The 13,990-nt window shown below is 31.8% G+C and overlaps 1 protein-coding gene across 2 annotated transcripts in view; it reads right to left on the bottom strand.

Moving 5' to 3' along the window:
• The window catches only part of TMEM232 (transmembrane protein 232), a 326,537-nt gene that overhangs the window by 216,456 nt on the left and 96,091 nt on the right, over window positions 1-13,990 (bottom strand). For both annotated transcript variants that reach the window (XM_079143528.1, XM_079143529.1), the window contains exons 11-12: window positions 9,506-9,629; window positions 8,459-8,711 (exon numbers count right to left, since the gene is read on the bottom strand). In XM_079143528.1, the coding sequence (XP_078999654.1) occupies window positions 8,459-8,711; window positions 9,506-9,629 (377 nt within the window). The remainder of the gene's footprint in view (window positions 1-8,458; window positions 8,712-9,505; window positions 9,630-13,990) is intronic.

Genomic DNA, 13,990 nt, shown 5'->3' with positions numbered 1-13,990 from the left:
CATTTTGAAAATTAATCAATGATATTTTATGTATATATTAACGGTGGCCTTAATAAATTATAAGAAATTTGAATTCTCTAACTTTATACTTTGATTCTTAAAGTTAACACAATAAATATGGTATAGTATGTCTTTAAAACATGTTGCTGGATTGATCTGTTAGTATTTCTTCAGGAGTTTATAACATGTATACCTATTTAATATGATATTAATCTATGTTGAATACCAAGTTAGAGAATAGAAGTGAATATATTTCAAATTATAGAAACTAGTGTGTCAAATTTTCCTGAAATATAATATTAGAAATTTAATTTTCCCTGGACATTCTAATACCACATTAATGCTAGATATGGTGTTTTTGAGTGTGTGTGTGTGTGTGTGTGTGTGTGTGTGTACACGCAGTATACAAATGTAACATGAACCTGAGGGCAGCAGGTCAAGAACCTTCATATTATCATTGGAAACTGCAAGTTTATATAAATATTCCTTTTATTCACTATATTTCACTATTATTATTATGCTCTAATTTATTATGAGAATATCCATAATAAATCATTTTTAATGGTGAGATGTACAACTAGAACCACTTTAATGCTTTCAAGAGGAAAGAATATATTCATCATGATTCAGAAATCACTTCAAGAGCAATATAATTACTCTTCAATTCTTTTAGAACTACTTTTGTAAACTCAAGTTAACCTCAACATATTAAAAGTCTTTTCTCAGCTACCTGACAGCTGGCAGATATTTAGCTTAGTTTAATTCACATAAACTTGATGGAAAGTTTGCTGAATGGAAAGAATATTACTAATACACAGTATTGTTATGAGTTGCTAGATTTAAGGTTGCTTCAAACTGTGGGTGAGGAAGATTTAGATTTTATAAGTGGTAAGGATGATTTAGTTATGAGGACTTGTTCAAAAACTAAAACAAGAAAATCTTAACTTTTTTAAAGTTTCAAAAGACATTTTCCTATGAAAAGATATTCCTAGTGTCCTTCCATAAGGCCTTGAAAGGACCCTTTGGGGTTATGCCCCCAAATTACATGTTATTAATATTTATGTAAATAAACCTCTGTTCATGGGAAATGCAGAAAAACTTTGTACAAAAGTCAATGACACTTTTGGGGGTAGGAAACTATAATCATCAATGACAAATCATGTTTTCAGTGAACTGAGTGCCAAATTGTTCAAAATAAGAATAGAATGAGTTTGCCTAGCAAGTTTAGATAATTTCATGTCCAAAAAGAATTTTCTTCATGTGAGAGTTTCGTCACTGCTACTAAAGATTTTCATTGTGTGCAAAGAAGTATAGATTCATCTCGAAGTTCAAGTGTATACAACAGACTTTAGATCTTAAAACCAGGATTTCAATGCAGGCAGCCTGGTTTCCTCAATGGTCACTTCATTTTTCATGTTTTTTAGCACTCATCATCCTCTTTCTTCCTATTTTCATCTTCTTCCCTCTTCCAAATTCTGACTTAAAAAAAATATACTCTTCAAACTAAAGCTCAAGTTCTACCTTCTTTAATCAATCATACCTACATTTATTAAAAGTTTTCTAAAAATATTCTTCGATGCTCTATGGTCATTTGAATTCACATTGTAAAATTTGTTATTCATAAACAGCTTCTCTTTTTAAGATTAAACAGAATGTATGCTAGACAGTTTTTTAAAAAATAGAATAAATGGATGATTTATATACTCACCATATATGGTATTTAAGAACCATTTTGAATTGAAAATTTCATTTCATAATAAAATCTCTACAAGCATTATAGTGTCCTTTTCCTTTCCTTTATTCACTCATATATTCTATATGCTTACTAAGTGTCTGAGTGTCTACTCTGAGCAAGACAATATGTTAGGTAATGTCATGCAAGGGACATTTAAATATATTTTTTGCCCTGAACAAGAATAAAATTTGGTAGAATAAGCTTTGCACAGATAGCTCATTTCTTTGAAATATCACCTTGTTTCTTAGAATCACAATTTTTAGCTTGACTTAGTGATACTTAGTTTAAAAAAATTCCTGTTAGGTATGGATGTCAGTATACTTAATACTATACTATGATGTACCTATATACCATCGTTAAGCATACATAAGGCCATGAGAACATAAGAGAAATGCTATGCGATATTTTCTATGAAAGACAGTAGAAGATGAATAGTCTTCTTTTTTGTCTTTCTACCATCTGGAAAGTGTTTCTATAGATGAACTGTCACAGCAGAACATGGTTGTTGCCTAAGGATAGCAGGAAAATGAGCCTGCCCTCAGAACCTTATGCCCCACATCAACTGGGGGTTGCCTGTTGTTTATGTCAGAGAGAAAGAATATTGTTTTGTCCTGCATAATGTATTTTTCTTACATGTATCCAAATATGTTCATAACTTACAAAGAGTTATAAAACATTAATTAAAAATGCAAGCTATCATGTGGCAAAGTCTATTAAGTGCAAAAGGAAGCTCAGAAAAACATGCATTTTACATAGGTCATGAGGGGAGGATAAAGATTTGGGGCGAAAGATTACAAAATTTAGTAAATAAGTTATGCTGGTCTATGTATATTTTTCACATGTTCACAGCAATAATAAAAATATGAATATCAGAGAGAATAAATAAATATCCTTATTCAATTGGACTGTTTTTATTTGTTCCTTAAGACATATACTAGTCTCTACAAATAAAAAATTAAAAAGTACAATCTATGATAAAGATATCTTAACTTCAATTAAATATTTTACTATATTTTTACTTCTGCAAGCATGACAGAGGACACCTTTACTGAATAAGGCTTAATTAATTTTTAAAGAGTAGTATTTGGTTTTTGCAAATGATATAAGCCATCTATATTAGCAGGTTGAAAGACTGCTTCAAATGTTCAAGGCTTTTACAGAAATTGTGACATCAGTGATACCTCTTTTGAAAATTATAGATTATGTTCTCTAAAGAGATGACAGAGATAAAGAATGATATACTGAATAAAATGAGTTGATATAGGCCCACAAATATATCCAAAGGAAATCAGGAAAGTTGCATGGTGATTTCTGAATTCATTTTTTAACATATAGATATGTTTTCTAAAAGACATGGATGAAACCTAGACATAGCATATTAGAGAAGATATTAAAGGGAACTATGCAAACAGATCCCAAACAAGTGATGAGAAATAAGATTAATTAAACAGCAGTTAAAAGATGATTAATGCAGAAAAATCAAACATTTTTGTAGTTGCTATTTTTGCAATTTCATAAGTAACGTGAGGCCAGAATCCATTAGTACTCTACTAACTTGTTTTTTAAATTTCTAGTAATTGCATCTGTTTTAAAAGCAATCTAGTGAACTGCAACATTTTTGATATTATAAACATCTAGGTAGAGCAATGCTGAACCAATCATGAAGCTGTAACTTCTGACAGCCCAATTCTGTATTGATCAACCACGTGTTCTTGATTATACTTATTGAAACTTTTATGTCACAAAGACTAGACTAATATGCTTGAAATTCAGGATAATGAACATACCATGAGTTATACCCATGTAAAGGTGAACGTCTTAAAACAACATGGGCTTGCTAATGCACATGTGTTTAAGTTCTATGACTTGGTTTTGTTCTCTACCATATATTTCCCCTTCTCTCTCTGTCATCAATTACAAATTTCAAATCTTGCTCAGGTATTGGGTGGGTATAAATTTCACAGGAACCAAGGAGATAATCCTGAATTGCCTAAACCAATCATATTAATTCCATTCCTGTTTCTAGTCAGCATGTGATAAAATTCTGGCCACAAGATCTGTTTAACATCCAAAAGTCAATTAAATGAATGGAGAAAAAAATACACATGATCACATATAAATGCAAGAGATAAATTTCTTTTCATGATAAAACACTTAAAAAAGTAAAACTAGGGAGAGAATTCCCTCAAACTGATAAAAGTCCTCTATGAAAACTCCAAAAAACACAATATGAATGCTTTCCACAAGAATATCTGCTGTTATCCTATAGCGACACAGCCACATCAATGTTTACAGCAGCCTAATTCACAATAGCTAAGCTATGAAATCAAACTAGGTGCCCTTCAACAGATGAATGGATACAGAAAATGTGGTATATATACACAATGGAACATTACTCAGCCATAAAGAAGAATGGAATTATTGTACTTGCTGGGAAATGAATGGAACTGGAGACCATCATGCTAATTGAAATAAGCCAATTAGAAAAAGCCAAAGGCTGAATATTCTCTCTGATATGTGGATGATAGCACACAATAAGGTGAGGCGGGGTGAGTGGAGAATAGAAGTTCATTGGATTAGACAAAGAGGAATGAAGAGAAGGAAGGGGGGATGAGAGCGGGTGAGAGAATAGGAAAAGCAGTAGAATGAATCAGACATAACTTTCCTATGTTTGCATATGAATACTTGACCAGTGTAACCCCATGTCATATACAACCACAAGAATGGGACGTTATACTCCATGTATGTATACATTAAAATACATTCCATTGTCATGTATAGCTAAAAAGAAAAGAATGTCTTCTGTTACCACTTTTGTGCAAGAGTGTACTGAAGGTCCTAACGAAGACAGTGATTATAAAGAAAATAAAAGGCATCGAGTTTGGAAAGTAAAAAGTAATACTATTTCTATTTAAAGATGGCAATATCTTCTATATAGAAAATCATAATAAATCATAAACTATTGAAAACTAATAAATGAGTTCAGCAAGTTTGCAGAATTCTAGATCATTCTACAAAATCTTTTGTATTTCTATATGCTAAAAGATTTTTGACACTATTTTAAAATGTTTCTTAGTGTTATTTACATCTTTTTATAAATAAATTAAAGATCTCCAGGATACATGATGTACATAGAAATTACTGCTAGTGGTAATAACAACATAGCAACCACATTAACAATCATAATACCTATTTTAACATTTATGGGATCTTCACAGTACACAGGGGTGTTATGCCAGATGTTTATTTTCATAGATTTTTTTTCTAAAAAACAAAAAGTCCTATGATATGGATAAAATTATGTTTTTTGTTTTGTTTTGTTTTTGTTTTTTGGTACGAGGGATTGAACCTAGAGGCAGTTAGTCCCTGAGCCACATTCCCAACCATTTTTACCTTTTTATTTAGAGACAGGCTCTCACTAAGTTGCTTGGGTCCTCACTAAGTTACTAAATCTGGCTTCAAACTTGTGATCATCCTACCTTAGCCTTCCAATCTCCTGGGATTACAGGTATGCACCACCAGGCTGGACAGGATTCTTAACATAACGATCAGGCAAAGAAAGTAAATTTCAGCAAGACAAAATACTTTGAGCTACACTCATGAGATACAAGTGACAATTCAAATATAAGTTCATATGACTCAAGAGCTGGTTTCTTCACTATAATCCAAAGACTGAATTACTTGAAGGGTAAGATTATAAGGAAAAATCATTTTCAATTTTTTATATCACTTTTCAGAAAATCAAACCCATCTTTTGCAGTAATCATGTTGAAAAGGCCACAATGAGGGTACTGTTTTTGGAACTCTCTATTTCCTGGAGTCTTATGGAACTTGCCCTTCTCACTAATGATCATGCATAGAGGACAAACCAGAGGAAATAATTTTTCTCTATCTGGAAAAATTATTCAGTGATTCTACAAAGGATTAAGTTCCACTGAAGCACATCAGTACAGTTTATAACAGTACATTTTTTGAGTACTAACTTTTTATGGTAGTAGCTGAAAGAAGTCAAAGACACTAAAAGCAACCGGTAGAGGAGATCAAAAGTATATGTCCAGAGGTAGTATATTCTCTGATTTTGACACAGAGAAAGAAAACAGTAGAACACATCCTTGAGGTATGGCTAACCAAATTGTCAACAGATTACCAAATTCAATAGTTTCCCAAAGAAATCACAAAGATTCTGTGAGAATTGTGGAATTCAACATACTCAGAATTTTCAATGAGACAAATGGCATTAGCATCATTTGTGGCTTATACAAGAAATTTTGTATAATTCTGATATCCTCTTTATTATGAATCAAATTTCTAAAGGCATACTAGAGCTAAATGCATCCATTTGTCCACCTGTGCTGATGAAACACTGATGAAATTCTAACTAATCATTTCATTGCTGGGTTCAAGAGTAATAATAGGAAGGACATCAATACAAACAGAAATGCCATCCATTGCCTCTGTACCACTTGGAAAAGCGCAAAGTGCATCTCTTTCCAGCATCCCATCTTTTAGGTATTACTGCCTTCTCCTCTATCACCATTTAAAGAACAAAAATCTCAGGCCTTGTGAGCTTTAGAAATGGCTCTTTGATCTGTAGCATTATCTGGTGGTACAATGACATTCAGAAATTTCTGGAGGGTTTATTCAATGACAAATAACTACAGACAAGTACAGACCTTAATGACACTATTGCTTATGGTACAAATACATAGGTGCCACTCTTATCTAGGGATACAGTTTTAAAAAATCAAGAATTTGCCATTATTGGATATCATACTCCTTTCTTGGTATTAAATTAATAAAAAATAGAAACAAGTGTGCTCATAGATTTACAGAGATGAGAAAATAATGAATGTAGATTTCTGTATGCTGAGTTTGAGCTCACAGATAGCACTCTCAAATGTGTGATATTGCTAAGAAGGAAGGAAATACACATAAATGCCAAGAGAATTTTCAAATAGGTCTGCTGTTGACACCATTATAGAGGAAAAGAACAATATTTGGGATAGGAATATTTGGGTTGTGTTTCCCAGAGTTCTAAATAATGTTAAGCAGTAGATAATAAGCAGCAAGACAAAATCTCTTTCAAGAAGTCACCCAAATTCTGGATCATCAAAATAAATTATTCAAGGGAAGAGAAAAATGCAGTAAAAGACCAACTATGAAGGAAATGAATAATGAAATCATGAAAGTTCTGAGAAAAATTATCAAATTATTAAGAAGGAATAGGAATAAAAATTGGAATGTCAACAGAAAGACACAATACCATTATCACAAAACTTTGCCAGAACACAGGGGTTCCTCTCTTAGAGGGAGACCAAGACACCTCTGGGAGCCCCGTGGAGAATTGCCCGTGGAGAGCTGCCCAAAGAGATCAGCGAAAGAAGCCAGGAAGCACCAATTTACACAGCTAGGCAAGAGTTAAGAACTACCATTCACAGATAAATCTGCTTGGTAGCAGTTTAAAAACTATGTGTTGAGCTAGGGGAAGATTTATGACCATTATGTATAAAAGTGAAGAGCAAAATAAATGAATATTTTTCTTTTTACTGTGTCAACATAATAAACACTGGAGAAATGTAATTTGTACTTTGAAGAATAAAGATCTGTTCAAAATTGGCACCAAAAAATAATGATAATTTTGAAAAATGAGAAATGGTTAAGCAATTTGCACCCAGAAATGAAAGGCTCCACTCTGCTAAATAAACCAAGAGTGTATTGAAAGTAACTTAAAAACAGTGAACAACTTTTAAAGAGTGAAATTAACATCCACTTCTGAAGTCTTACTATTTAAAATTACATTCCAGCATAATTCATCCCAAATCAGAAAATTATGGGTCTAAGGAAAGGCAATCTTGCTTCCTTCAATGCTTTAAAAAAATCTCACAATTATATCTGAAATTCGGTGATTTAATTACATGATAAATTCACTATAATTAATTACCCAGCATCACTTGCTAGGATGCTAGATTCCGGTTTAACACAAAGGTGATTCGGAAATGATTCTCTAATCTTAATTATCTCACAATTTAGTGAAAACAAAAGTCATACAAACAACAGACTATAACAATGTATAAACTGCAATGATTTTTATAATAAACCTATAAATTTCAATCAACCTAAAAGGATGTCTCAAATTAACATTATGCCTATAGTACTTTATTAAAAATAAGCATGTTTTATTCTACTAGTCCCCATAATCATCATAGAAAATGACCTTTACTTTTGAGACGCAAGACTGATACTATTTGTTGGAATATAAGAAATCAGGGGGGAAGAACATACTATAATATTTGAGTGCATGAATTAAGACAAATCCTCTGGTCAGGAAAAGAAGAGAGAAACAGTAGATGCCTACAAAAAAAAAAAAAAAAAAAAAAAAAAAAAAAAAAAAAAAAAAAAGAAGGAGAGAAGTCCTATGGGGAAAAGAATAAAAACAAAGAGGAAATAAAGGTTATACACACATCACAAGTTCTCCTAAGGCTATCATTTCCTTCCAGTCACATAATTTAAATCATAAACCAAATGAATCTAGTTTGTGTTTCAGCTGTTTTAAAATTATTGATAAAAAATTCCATTTCATGAACTATTCTTCCCAGGAAGTTCCACTATATTTAATGTAATTTCTTATTTCTTAATATTAAACTATTGTAAAGATCATATTACTATATGCAGAAAGGGACATTTAAAATATATTACTCATCAACATGAAAATTGTCTACTTACAATCATCTGATATTTTCGAAGAAAAATATTCAAAAAGATTTAAAATATTTGTTTCTCCTAATTTTGGCTGTTCTTCTGATTTCCCCATGGATAAAACATTCTTTCGTGAACTTTTACAATCACAGAAACCGATAAGAGCAGTTTTTCGTAAATCAGAAGTTGCTGCATACAAGCAGATTTCTGCCACAATTGTCGTATATGTATAGACAATAATCCAGGCCCAAGAAAGGTCATCTACCTTGCCATTTTTTTCCTGAAGCAAGAAAACAGATATTAGGGAAATCAAAGGACATTCTGTCATAATTAAGAAGCATAAAAAAGTCTTCAAATTTCATGGAATTATTAAAAGACCAAAATAAATATTTCTAAATAAATTCATTAAAAAAGTAATTATTCCATAGATATGTTGCATAAAATGTAGTTCAAAAAATAAAAACTATAAATAGCATATAAGTATATAAAGAACAACTTCTTAATTTCTTTAGGAATCAATGAAATATAAATTAATCCAATGAAATACTGCTTTCTGTATGACATGGGGCAATAGTATTTTCTGTTGTGTGGTACTTTCATGTATTTTTCATAGGAATACAAAAAAATTTCAACTTTTGGGGAGGAATTTCAGCATCTTTTCCAAGACCCTTAAATAAAGCTTATAGTCTTGCACTTGTGATTTAATTTTAGTAACTTATTCCAAGGAAATAGTCAGAAGTGCAAACAGTATTTTATGTTTGAGAATATCAATTCAACATTACTTGTAATTAATTATGAACAGTTAAAAATAACTTAATGATCAATAATAGAGGATTAAATAACTTACTTCACTTCCACTAAAAAGCAAATCTTTAATAACATGTAATGACAAGGAAAAATTTTATGATAAATAATAAATGTTTATGCATATTTACTTTAAAATATAATTAAAATCATTATTACAAAGTTATGAACATTATGCAACTTAATATGATATATAATTTAAATAGTGGCAAAAATAAAATACACTTCTATTCAGGTGTCTTTTCATATTTAAATTAGTAATGCTGTTACCTGACTCGGAACAGACATAATGCTTAAAAGAAAATCTTTCACTATTTCCATTAAGGCTTTCAAGCAGGCCATATTTAATTTGGCAGCCTCCCCAAGGACAAACAAAGCCAGTGCTGAGTCCAACCTGAATTATGGACAAATGACAAAGACTTTAATATAAAATAACAATAATCAATTTTTTAATGATAAAAAAGTAATAGGCCAAAGGAAATGAGTGTTTAGATTACCAGATACATTTCTTCTCAACAAAGATTGGTATTGGCTGGCAATGATTACCATAATTTTTTTTTGGTAGGACACAATATCTTCATTTTATTTATTTTTTTATGTGGTCCTGAAAATAGAACCCAGTGCCTCACACATGCTGGGTGAGTGCTCTACCACTGAGCCATAACCCCAGCCTTACCACAAATGTTTATAGGATGTTTTCGTAAGATGTTTGAGTTCAAAGTAGTACTCTGATGAAATTGTGAGAATGATAAATACTACAGACAACAGCATTTCTTCATAATCTGGTATGACAAGAAGTCAAGTGTTCTGGTGCTATAGAACACATTTTTGCAATTTGTTTTATGACTGATTCCATGGGGTGAATTTCAAAAGCATGTTTTCTTCTCAAAATAGAGAACAAATAAAAAAATTGTCAAAAAGTTCAGTATTATTTTGTTTTGCAAGATTTGTAGTTTCTCAAAATAAAATTTATATTTCACATGAATGGTATATATTGTCATGTGTTTGTTTTTAAAGTGTTATATAATAACTGGGAAATCATACCAGTACTTTTAGTCATAAATATACATATATTGTGAAATTTTTAGAAAATTATGTATTTAGTGCTATTCCTATCCAATTGAAAGAGACATAGTTTGAAAGGAAATAACAAGAATTAAAAGTAAAATTGCCTCTATCTAGAGTTGCTTATGACCTTGATTTATAGATCACTAATAAACTTTAAGGTTTGTATATCCTTTAAGCATTTTCGAATTTTACAACTGTAATATTTCAGGTCAATAAATTGAAACATCACCATTTTCAAAAGGAAATTCCTCTGGGAGACTTGAAACAATTCTATGTATTTGAATAGGGCTTTAAAGATCTCAATGTGTTGTCACACAAATTATCTCGTTTGATTTGAATTTTGTATGATTTTGGACTCATTAGGCCTTTCAAAACCTTTTTTCTTTTAAATATTAGGAAATTGAGACATAAATAGGTCTAGGAGACTTGTTTGAGTTCACTTTTCTAGATCAGTCAACTGTAACTGAAGCCTTTTCTGACATATGGATACTTCATGTTTTATAATTCTTTTTCAAATCATTATTTATGTACTTAGTATTTCATCTGTGTGGCGGGTGCTGACTCCATCTACCTAACAGAATCTGAATTTTGCTAAAGATGGCAAAAGGCCTCTTCAAGATAGAATGTTTTGCTTCCATTGGAGTAGTGATTATATAAGCATAATATTTATCAAAAATCATAGACCTGTATACATAAAATGTGTAACCTTTTATTGTATATAATCTATATCTCTACAAATTTCTTTAAAAGTTGATTTAAAATTAGCATTAGTAGGAGGGATAGTAGAATGAATCAGACATTATTACCTCATATATATATTTAACTATACAACCCGTGGTATTCTACATCATGTACAACCAGAAGAATGAGAAATTATATTCCATTATATATGATATATCAAAGTGCATTCTACTGTCATGTATAACTAATTAAAACAAATTTAAAAATTAGCTAATTGAACTTCCTTAAAGCTTGGAAGCACCATCTGACGTAAGTTCTGAAAATGAGATATTAATGGGAGTATATTTATGAATATCTTCTAGGTAAGTTATTATTTTTCTGGTTAAGAAACAAATTAAATTTGGATAACAGACCCTTTTTTCTCCTTTGCTCATCCTCTTGCTGTTCCTGCTAGGAAAGCATGCTTGACACCAGAAGCAGAACAGCCATCATACGCAGGAAGGAAAGTCATAGGCTAGGAATGAAAGGGGAGCTAGAAGGAGCTGGAGTCTCGAGGATGTCCTTAATCCTCTGTGTCAGCACACACTGCTCGTCATGTGCAATAAATACAGCCCAACTGAGTAATCCAAGTGTAGGCGGGTTTCTATCCCACTAAGAAGACCAAATTCAAACTGACACATTTGGCATGATGCTTATGAACACAAGACAGAATCCTAGCTCTGCCACTAATTAGGTGTTGGGTGTAGGATAAATTATGTACCCTATTTCAGTCTGGCTTATCTATATGAGGGAAATATAGCAAAATCATTTTTCAGAGTATTGTGATTTTTAAATAAGATACTCTGTAAAATGATTAGGTTCAAAATGCTGAACAGAACTGGATTAGAAAATCCTATTTCTTTAAAATTAAAACATATGAGTTTGACAGCTTTCTTTGCTTATAATGTTTTGGAGTGATGGAAAGAAGTCTAGAGGACATCCAAGATGGACAGTGAGTCATTTCCAGATACTTCCCGTTCACACTTCACAGTATGGCCCAGGAAAAGAGGATAGTCACAAGCTTTGTGAAACTTCTTTCCCCCTGAATATACTTCATAATCACATGGTTTTGGTTCTTCTGTTCTCTTTTAAGTTTAGAAAATTGTATCTAACCTAGGGCACTATGGATTGAAAAAGATCCATCAGTGCCAACCACCTATGGTAGAAAAATGCTTCACCAGAAACACACTGTTTTCAATCAATGCTGCTGACTGCAAATTTTTTCTATAAGCAAAAAGGGCTTTGCCAAAAATAGAAGCATCAATACTTATAAACTGGAGTTCGTTAAAAATCAAAACTAAAAAAATCAATGCACATAGAAACAAGAACTCAAATTGGATTAGTCTACAAATTTTAACACAAAACTACAGACTTAGTGAACTCATTATAATACAAAAAGTCTCAATTATCAGTACATTGACTTGGTTTTACAATGCTATGAAAATAAACATTTACAAAGTCATTCTAAATATTATAGATTCCCCCTAATTGTGTGAAAAATAATATCTATTAATATATATGCATACACACACAAACATATAAACAGATGGTCATTTTAAAAATGTAATTAGCCATATCTGCAGTTAGTAACCCTTTACAGCCTATTCCAGGTTTAGAATAAATATAAAACAGACAATCCACATGATCTTAAAATCTAAAAATAAAAGAAAGTTAATGAAGCAGCAACTTATAAGAATTTCCACAAAGCATAGCATTGATGAAGTTGGATTAAGAAAATGAATAAGGTGTACCCATATGCCACATCCTGAAACACACAGCCAGTTACCATGAAGAAACTTAAAAGAAAAAAAAAAAAATGGGGAAAATAATTTCATCTGTTTACTTTGGTTTTAGTAAAGTCAGAAAAAGCGCAGCCAATCCTTTACCTTGGGATGTTGATTTTTTAACCATTCAGGGTATTAATTCTTCATTTGACCTACCTCTTCATATTTATCAGAGATGGCAATACCCAGATGGCAAAATATGTAGAAAACAGTGTGGTAGGGATATAGGATGAGAGAGGGAGGAAGAGGAATGATTCAACTGGAATCCAGAAGGTTTGCTTTTTTTATTTTTTTCTTTAGTTACGCTTCCAGATAACTATACATATCAGCACTATAATTTTTAAAAACTTAAACACAGTTTTTAACAACTATGAACACAAACCTTGTACTTAAAAATATCAAGTTTTCATAGATTTCTTCTAGCTCTGGGATAGGTAAAAAATGAAAAGTCGAAGAGGGGCACCTCCATGAAACCAAGCAAAAAATATGTCATAGCAAGGGCTAAAGAGAACATCGGCCTGAATACTGAAAAAGGATCACAACCCTGAAAACAACTCCTTACAGGAACCAGAAGATATTTTTATAAGCTTCTTAAGTATGTTTAATAAAGCTCAGGAAGTAGACACCATGAGAAGCCTGGATGCAAAGATGAAGGTAATATAATGTGATTGCAATTAAGATTATGAAAATACAATTATAATCCAGGAAGGAAGTTAAATGCAGAAGTGACACTTGGAAGGGAGAAAACTTGAAAGATCTTTTCATAATTTGGAGGAAAAATGACACTTAAACCCATTACTAGCTAATTCCTTTTGAAACAACCAAAGATACATAACATCAAGAAAAATCTTTGTAGTACTACCAAAAAGGGAAAAGGGGAAGGAAGGAAGGAGGGAGGGAGGGAGGGAGGGAGGGAAGGAAGGAAGGAAGGAAGGAAGGAAGGAAGGAAGGGAGGGAGGGAGGGAGGGAGGGAAGGAGGGAGGAAGAAAAGAATAATAAAAATTTTAAGGTTATAAAGAAAATGGAATCCAACTGAAGGAAAACTTTCCAAGATGTCCAAGGTTTAAAGTAAGAATCCATGAGAAATATATGGGTTTTCCCAAAATAACTTAAGAATAACACTAGGCACAGAGACAGGAGTTGGAAACACACCTGAACTGTGAGTAGTCAATGGAAGTCTTTG

The sequence above is a fragment of the Sciurus vulgaris genome (assembly GCF_902686455.1).
Source record: "Sciurus vulgaris genome assembly, chromosome: 6".
NCBI classification, from domain to species: Eukaryota; Metazoa; Chordata; class Mammalia; order Rodentia; family Sciuridae; genus Sciurus; species Sciurus vulgaris.
Note: the sequence above shows the minus strand (reverse complement) of the source record. Positions and strands in the feature narration are given on the sequence as shown.